Source organism: Thunnus thynnus, chromosome 11 (genome assembly GCF_963924715.1).
Source record: "Thunnus thynnus chromosome 11, fThuThy2.1, whole genome shotgun sequence".
Taxonomy (NCBI): Eukaryota; Metazoa; Chordata; class Actinopteri; order Scombriformes; family Scombridae; genus Thunnus; species Thunnus thynnus.
This window is the reverse complement of record NC_089527.1, coordinates 19,430,677-19,438,870: the sequence shown is the minus strand read 5'-3', so window position 1 is coordinate 19,438,870 and position 8,194 is coordinate 19,430,677. Positions and strand designations below refer to the sequence as shown.

The window sequence follows — 8,194 nt, the reverse complement described above, 5'->3', positions numbered from 1 at the left end:
ATTATGAACTGAGATCAGAGTCATAATAGCTTTAATAAATATCAAATAAATATAATATCAAATCTGATATAGCTGGGACTTAATATTTAAATAAATCCCTTATGTTTTTTAAGGCCAAACAGTCTGTGTTTTACTTTCAGCCACATCCCTCAAAAAATGATGTCATAGCAACAGAAATGATTGTTCATTAACAAGTAGTGTTGCGGCAAGAATTAAGGATTTAAAAAAACCTCTATCCAGTCAAATACTAAAATAAGGCAATGCTTAAATGTCCCACTTTTGCTGAAACTACCTTATTGCTTTTACTTAAGTAAAGGACAGGTTCACAGTTTTTCAAGTCTGTCTTAAAACAACAGTCAAGTGTCCATATGGTCACTGAAATAGGTTTTCCTCTCTGTAATCATACCTCCTGTTCGTTCTGGCTATTAAAAGATCCCCTTCAAATGTACTTTCAATGTAAGTGATGGGGACCAAAATCCACAGTGTGTCCACATGGTCATTTTGTGCAAAAATGCATTTAAAAGTTTATCTGAAGCTTATATGAGGCTTCAGCAGTCTGAGTTAGTCATATCAAGTGGTTATCTGCTACATTTACAGTCTTTTTAGCATCAAATTCCCTCTTTTCCTCAGACAGTATTTCCCTGTTGAGTCGAGGTGGAAGTATAGTAACAAAAAGACTTTGGCACTAAAAAGACTGTAATGTTGAAAGATATCTACTTGATTTAACTATTTTCAATGGCTAATGGCTGAAGCTTCATATTAGCTTCAGATATACTTTTAAATGCATTTTTGCATAGAAGGAGGTTTGTGGATTTCATCTTCCATCACTTACATTGTAAATGCATTACGAAAGGATCTTCTAATGATCAGTATAAACAGGAGGGATAATTACAACAAGAAAAACCTGTTTCAGTGTTCAGTTGGGCCCCTGACTGTTGATTAAAGACAGACCTGAAAAACTGTGAACCTGTCCTGTGAGTACTTCCACCACAGGTCAGACAAGATGAGAGTAAATAACATTTGCAGTGCTTGAACAACAGAGAACCAAAGAATGATTATATATGAATGACTATAACTAAATGCATTTACTCAAGGAATGGCTCTCAGTAGAGTTTCGAGGTGCTTTACAGGAGTGTTTACTTATGTTACTTTATTCTTCTAATCCATCACATTTCAGAGTGAAGTTGTGTACTTTTCCAGTGCATTTATCTAACAGCTGATGGTTACTTTACAGATTAAAAAACCCTTTCAAAACATGATAAGCTAATAAAATAATATGTATTGTTACAAATTAAATAACCCAACTGTTTATAAAGAAGTTAAAATAAGCTTAATGTTGACCAATTATAGCATAAGAATGCTGCTTACATGTTTATTCATTGACAATATATTCCAATATTGTGATATTTTAGTCATAAACACTATGTATAAAGACATTCTGAATACCTTAACTGTTGATACTTTATACATACATATAGTCTACCCACACTGTTTTCACATATGCTGCCTGATTAGATCTCTCTTCTCAACACTGTGGACATGTATAGACTGTGCATAGAGTTATGTGACATCTCCACCAAATCAGCCAGAGTAATTTAAAACACCCGTGTGGATGTTCAGGGCCTTTACTTACATTCTGCTGATAATACTGTATATTTACTCCAGTAAAATGTTCAGGACTTTTACTTGTAATGGAGTATTTACACTGTAGTATTGCTACTTTTATAGAAGGACCTAATACTTTTCCAGCAATGTGAGTGGTTCACATAAAAGGAAAAGTCAAGCATCTGAAGACCCAGGTAATTTTCTCCAGAGTTGATGGACCAAACCAGAGCTTAAGGTTGAGCGCAAATTGGACTCACATTCATCAGGTGAAATTGGACTTTAATGGGATATCCATGTTGCTTTTCCTCTACAGGGTGTTTTTTCATGGGGAGCTCATTTGCTGAGATATCCCCTAGATGGTCTTTATATTGCATTCTACCAAAAGACTTATTGGACCTTTAGCTAATTGTAGCATGCTAACAAAGAAATTGTTGTATAATTGGTAAATGAATAATGTGCTTGAATTTTACGATTCAGTACATTCTGTCCATTTAACCTAGAAAACGGACAGAAACTCCCAGGAACCTGCTTTGTCTTTACAGAAAGACTAATGGAGGGAGTTCAAGAAGAAAAGCAGGGTGGTGGGATACTATGTATGCAAAATCACAAAGTGCTTAATAAATCAGATGTGAAGAAAGAGAATGACAACCAAGTGACAGAAAACAACAACAATGATCTGTGAGCTGAAAGGTGAGATTGCTGTTGGATTAAAACTGTTGCAAGCCAGCTATAACATTAATGCTGGTGTCTGTGTGTCATCAAGGGTTACAAGCTATGTTGGATTTGCACAGTGGTTCTCAAACTTCATTTGATAAGATTTTGTCCCAGGATCCCCCATCTGATGAGATTTTTGCTTTTACACGTTTTATTACAGAAAGCGTATGAAACCCATGACCAAAATAGTCACATATTCTGTCATTGTGTTATTTATGGACGGAATTATAGTGAAAATAAATTATTCCCCTTTTTGCTGGCGACCCCCTGGAACCCCCTCAAGGACCCCTGGGGGTCCCTGGACCCGACTTTGAGAACCATTGAACTAGATGTCTTTCAACATGGTATTATAAATAAATCCTCTTCCTTATCATATTGGTCCACATTTGCTGGAGATATTTGTTAGGAAAGAGTTGTTTTTTTATTTTTGACTAACGAAGTCAAAGAGATATCTTTTAAAATGCCTCACAGATTTTATCCAACTAATCATTATTTGCAGAAACCCAAGAGAAATGCTGGTACATTTATTTTGGTCTTGCCTGCATACAAAACAACTGTGGAGTAAACTGTTACAATGTGTTGCTGATCATATCTGCCCTCATTTTACATTACTATGGAAAAATGTATTGTTTGGATTCATTGAATATGACAGGAATCTCTGCTCGCAGTTCTAATTGATTCATTTCTTTACTATTTTGACCAAATTTTATATTCATATATTTAAAAGCAAAAAGCCAAACTTTCAGAGCTGACTATCCATATCAAGCAATACATTTCTTCAATATCTGAATGTACAAACCAAAAAAGCTGATAAAACATACAACCGCTGTGCTTTTAAAGATATTTTTTTTAATCTGAACTACCAATTTAGCTAAGTTAGCAGCAGTGTTTTGGACAGGTGTAGTGTAAAGAGTGGAGGACGTGGGCAGTTGACAAATTGATGCATTAGTGTGATCAGACTATTTTATCTGTCAACCATAGGTCATAGGTCAAGTGGCCGTACAGAAGCAGCCGAGCAACCAGTCCTGCACTCAGGTGATGTTAAGAGGTGAGACAAGGTGAAATCAGTTATATCAATGAGAGCATTTTACACATTTACCCTGTTCTATTGAATATGGAAAAGCAGGCAGATCAGTATTAAGGCATTCAGTCACTGTTTCGTTGAATGCTTGAATAGTCGTTCAATTAAACAGGTGTTGGATTGGTGTTCATTATAGTTTATGGGTAAAAGTAACTTGAGAGGCAGTTTATGGGCAAGGGTGACCATGAAGTCTTCTCATCTGTCTGTGTCCGTCTCAAAAATGGCTGTGTATCAGTTTTCATGGCTGGCGTACTAGACCTGAATTCTCCCCTGTCTCACAACTTGTTATTACGAGAGTAGCTCTTGACATGATATAAAGTTTCATTTTAAGGCTTTCTATTGTAGAATGACGGGGAAACTGTGAATCCTGTATGGGCAGAGATTGGTGAAAATGTGTGGGAAGACAAAAGAGAACCAATGAATCACAAGTCTATATACATTAGCATGTAACAATACCTTTTCTACAGTCCAGCAGTATGACATAACACACACTTTGCTGTTCGCTGCTTTGCATGACCTTGAAGATGATGTAATTATCATCTGACAACAGTAGAGATTAATCCCACACTGTAACTTGAATCAAATCATATGTTTATGATCATTTTGTGAAAACACTGTTGTCTGATAACAGAATAAAATATGTTATATAAATATATGTCAGAGACAATTACTGGGATTGTGTTATAAGCTACTGTATAGTGATCACATCCTGAAACTGGGGGTTGGAAGATGAAAACTGGACTTCTTGTTTAGAAAACCTAACCCCATTTTCATGGATTCTTCTTTCCATTGGAGGAATTCGGTGAAATTCAAATTTTCATATTTTTTTTGTTGGTAGTAATTGTATCGGATAGAAAAAGTTACTCTGAGAGATTTGGAAGTTTTCAGTGGTGGAAAGTAACTTAAATACATTTACTTAAGAACTGCACTTAAGTTCAATTTTGAGGTACTTGTACTTTACTTGAGTATTTCCATTTTATGCTACTTTATACCTCCACATATACACTCCAGAGGGAATATTGTACTTTATACTCCACTACATTTATTTCACAGCTATAGTTACTAGTTACTTTTCAGTATTCAATATTGTCAACATATGATCAGTTTGTTTTATAGGCTACATATTGTTATAAATTAGACTCTTCAACAGTATTGTGTTAAAATTAGCTCTACCTTGACAACATTAAAATGCTGCTTACATATACACATCAATAAATCAGTTTTAATATTCAAATATTATCTATACATATGACACTCTAAACTGGGTCGTTTTGCAAAATGTGTACTTTTACTTTTGATACTTGAAGTTCATTTTGCTGACAATACTTGTGTACTTTTACTTCAATAAAATTTATAATGCAGTTCTTTTACTTGTAATGGAGTATTCTTTCATTGAGGTATTGGTACTTTATGTGAGTACTTTATATTTCCACCATTAGGAGTGTTACATTACATTGCGAAATTGCAGTATTTGGTACAGCATTCACCAGCCGTCTGACGTAACGAGCATGATGAAAAAGGTCAGCTGACCGATGACGTGAGAGGTGGAGTAACTTGACGGGAAGGAAGCACGTTTTGTGAATCAGTAGTGAGTGAAGCCGGCAAGACGACAAAAGCCGAGGAGTTAACGGAGAAGTTTCACATAGTTGGATTGACTGACTACATTTAAGTAAAGGTAAGAGGTTAATTATCTGAATATCAAACGTTTCTGTTGGTTGTTTTTAACGTATCTGTTTATTCGACGTAGTTTCGGCTGTGCCGGTTCCTTCATATGCAACGTGGTCTAATTTAACTGCCCTGTTTCCGGAGATTTCCCGGTTTTTTCCTTTCCGTTTCTATTACCTCTTGTATTAATCTGATAGTCAGTGTTTTACAGCACAAATATGGATTCATGTATCGTAAATACAGTTTTTGCCAGATGTTATTATCTGACGTTATTTGACATCGGGCCTGTTTAAGCAGCTGTATGTCACCACTTGTTTTTTGCTGGATTGTTCATACCACAGAAGTATTAAACGCATGTAGGCACCGCTTGTGTTATATTATCTAAACTAAACTAAACCAAACTAAACGAAAGTTACCTAAGCCGGTTTTGTAACAATGGCGGGCCTACATTGGTTGCGCAACCTCTGGACTCCCCCCTTGCGGCTGAGTGAGGTTTTACATTTATGAACTTTTTTAAAGGGCAGCAGTCGAGTCAAATATCATGTTATTTAACCATAAGAGTGACAATAAATTAGTAAGTATTGGAAACAAGTAAAAGCTAAAAATAAAGCAATGAAATCCAAATGTCCTGAGTATGTGTGCGTTTGTGTATTTTTTCCACAGAAGCCATGCCTGTGGACATTAACAAAGGAAAGAAGGCATTCGTCCAGAAGTGTGCCCAGTGTCATACTGTGGAGCAGGGTGGAAAACATAAGGTGGGGCCCAATCTCTGGGGTCTGTTTGGACGCAAAACAGGCCAGGCAGAGGGCTACTCCTATACTGATGCCAACAAAAGCAAAGGTAAATACTGGATATGTATATTAACAGTATTATACATATAAATCATGTTATTTTGATTAAAACATTATTCTTATTTATGTTTGCTTACTTTAATTCTAGGCATAATCTGGGATGACGACACCCTGAATGTTTATCTGGAAAACCCCAAGAAATACATTCCAGGAACAAAGATGATCTTCGCTGGCATCAAGAAGAAGGGCGAGCGCGCTGACCTTATAGCATATCTTAAGTCTGCAACTTCATAAAGAACTCTACATTTGCCAATTTTGTGTCTTGACAAACTGCTCAAGAGGCCAGGGATCTTCATTTTTATCCAAACTCAGGCAGAAGTGCAGGCAATCTAAGTGGCGCTGGCTCGATTACTTGCCACGTTTGTCACAGCTGTCCTGTTTCTGGCATGATCCTTCTCTTCGGTGGAATGAATGATATCCCCCTGGTTTTAACAGGTTCTTTTTCTTACATAAATTATTAAACCATATACTGTGTGTTCAGAATGTAGGGACTGAAATCTGTGTTTTGTTTGCTAAATAACTGTCATCCAGTTTTTTTTTTTTTCTCTCTGTAGGTTTGTGATTAAAAATCAAGTTGTGTTCATAATTGTCTATTCCAATAATGAATATGCCTTTTCTGCCTCTGAGTTGATACTCTATTGGTCTCTACTTATGTCATTTTTGAAATTTCAAGTTGAATAAAACTGACACTATACACAATTTTTAAAAATCTGTTTGACTTGATATGTATCTAAAAGTGAATAATTGTTCAGTATAAAGTTTCTTTATAGAAAAGTGGATTAATACATGATGTGGATGATCATATCAGGCTATAATTATGTTCTTGTTTGGACAGTTAAAGCTAATATGATACATTTGTGAATGACATTGGAGTGATATACGTAGTCTTAAACATCCTGATGTTTGCCAGAAGGTTTACAAGTCTAAGATTTATCTCATCAAGGGATTTGATATATGCGAAGTGGTTTGGTTTGTCCCTTGCATTTTGCAATACACGTATGAAACCTCAACATTGGAATACTGCATGTGTGGGTTTGTGCTGCTGTGATGTGTGTTATGCGGCAAATGTTTGGATCATTTCAAGAAGAGAGTAGTTTCTTGCCCTAAATGAGGTGCCTTGCAGTTTGTAGCTTTCAAGAGTGTATTTGAGTTTGGAAGCTGATATGTGCTCCACACCTGTTGCATGTTTTTTTGTAAAAGGTTGTGTGACTTCAGTGAAAGATGGAGAAACTCTGCATATGAAACGATTGTCTTGACTGGCCGGTAGTTACTGAATGTGTTTGGATTATTGCATGTTCATATATTAAAGGGTTAAACGTGTCATGGTTTTGGTTTTCTTTATTGTCCTGCATACAAAGGCATTCCAAACTTGTAGTCAGGCCTCTTTTTAAAAGTGTTTTTTTGTTCAAAATGTCATGTTGAAGTAGTATTTTCCATAATGTTGGCCTCCTCAGAAAGGAAATCAAATGAAGCAACACGAGGAGAGAAAATTATTATTGGATTGAATTTAATTTTAAAATTAGTGGTGTCCATGATAGGAGATGGCAAGTCAGACCATATCAACCATTAGTGTTGTGCTGTAAACATTCATTTTTATTCCAATATGTGGAGTATATCTCCCTCTAGCGTTCAAATGAAGCACCTGCATCTAGATGAACTAATAAGATAGTACATAAAGGAATTTGATTTTCTGACATCCTCCTTCTGCCAAAAACCGTCGATGTTACATAAATAAATGATATAGGCCACTGCAGATTCCACATTTGCCAAGGTTTTGAAGTTATGAAATATATTTATTGTCCAGTCGAGTTCCAGTATCTAATGTACTGTATCAACATTTTTCTTAAGCGACACTATTTCACTTTGATTGCTCTTGTCAGTCAGCAGTATCATAACCAAAGCACTGAAAGGGAATGCATATGAATCCATTCCACATGACTCTACTGAAGCATCATTTTCATTAAATTATAATTAACCCACCTGGGGGTCTTTTGCTTTAAAGTAGCATTGTAGCCCTCGCCTTATAAATCTAGAGTAGCACTTAATTATTGCTGAAAGTAACGAGCATCAGCGGGCAAACAGCCACCACTGTAAGCATTAACAACATCTTTTATGTTTGTATAGCTAGTTTACCGCGTGCATATTATATTATGCATGCTATGATGATGATGATAGGTGAATGTACCCGAGTTATCATCATCATAATCATCATCACCATCATCATCATCATCATCATACTTGGAGCTCTCTAAGGAGGGCAAACGGTTCAAATGTCCAG

The 8,194-nt window shown here is 36.0% G+C and overlaps 1 protein-coding gene across 1 annotated transcript; it reads left to right on the top strand.

Moving 5' to 3' along the window:
- Positions 1–4,937: 4,937 nt before the first annotated feature.
- On the top strand, positions 4,938–6,502 carry LOC137192715 (cytochrome c-like). The gene is made up of 3 exons (XM_067603604.1): positions 4,938–5,075; positions 5,729–5,905; positions 6,005–6,502. The coding sequence occupies exons 2-3, from the start codon at positions 5,734–5,736 to the stop codon at positions 6,148–6,150; spliced, it is 318 nt and encodes a 105-aa protein (XP_067459705.1). The 5' UTR covers positions 4,938–5,075; positions 5,729–5,733; the 3' UTR covers positions 6,151–6,502.
- The last annotated feature ends 1,692 nt before the right edge of the window (positions 6,503–8,194 follow it).

Excerpts from the sequence above, each read along its gene's own strand:
- LOC137192715 (XM_067603604.1), top strand. The coding sequence starts at position 5,734 with ATGCCTGTGGACATTAACAAAGGAAAGAAGGCATTCGTCCAGAAGTGT. Across the intron at positions 5,906-6,004 it reads TGATGCCAACAAAAGCAAAG|GCATAATCTGGGATGACGAC; the intron begins GTAAATACTGGA and ends CTTTAATTCTAG.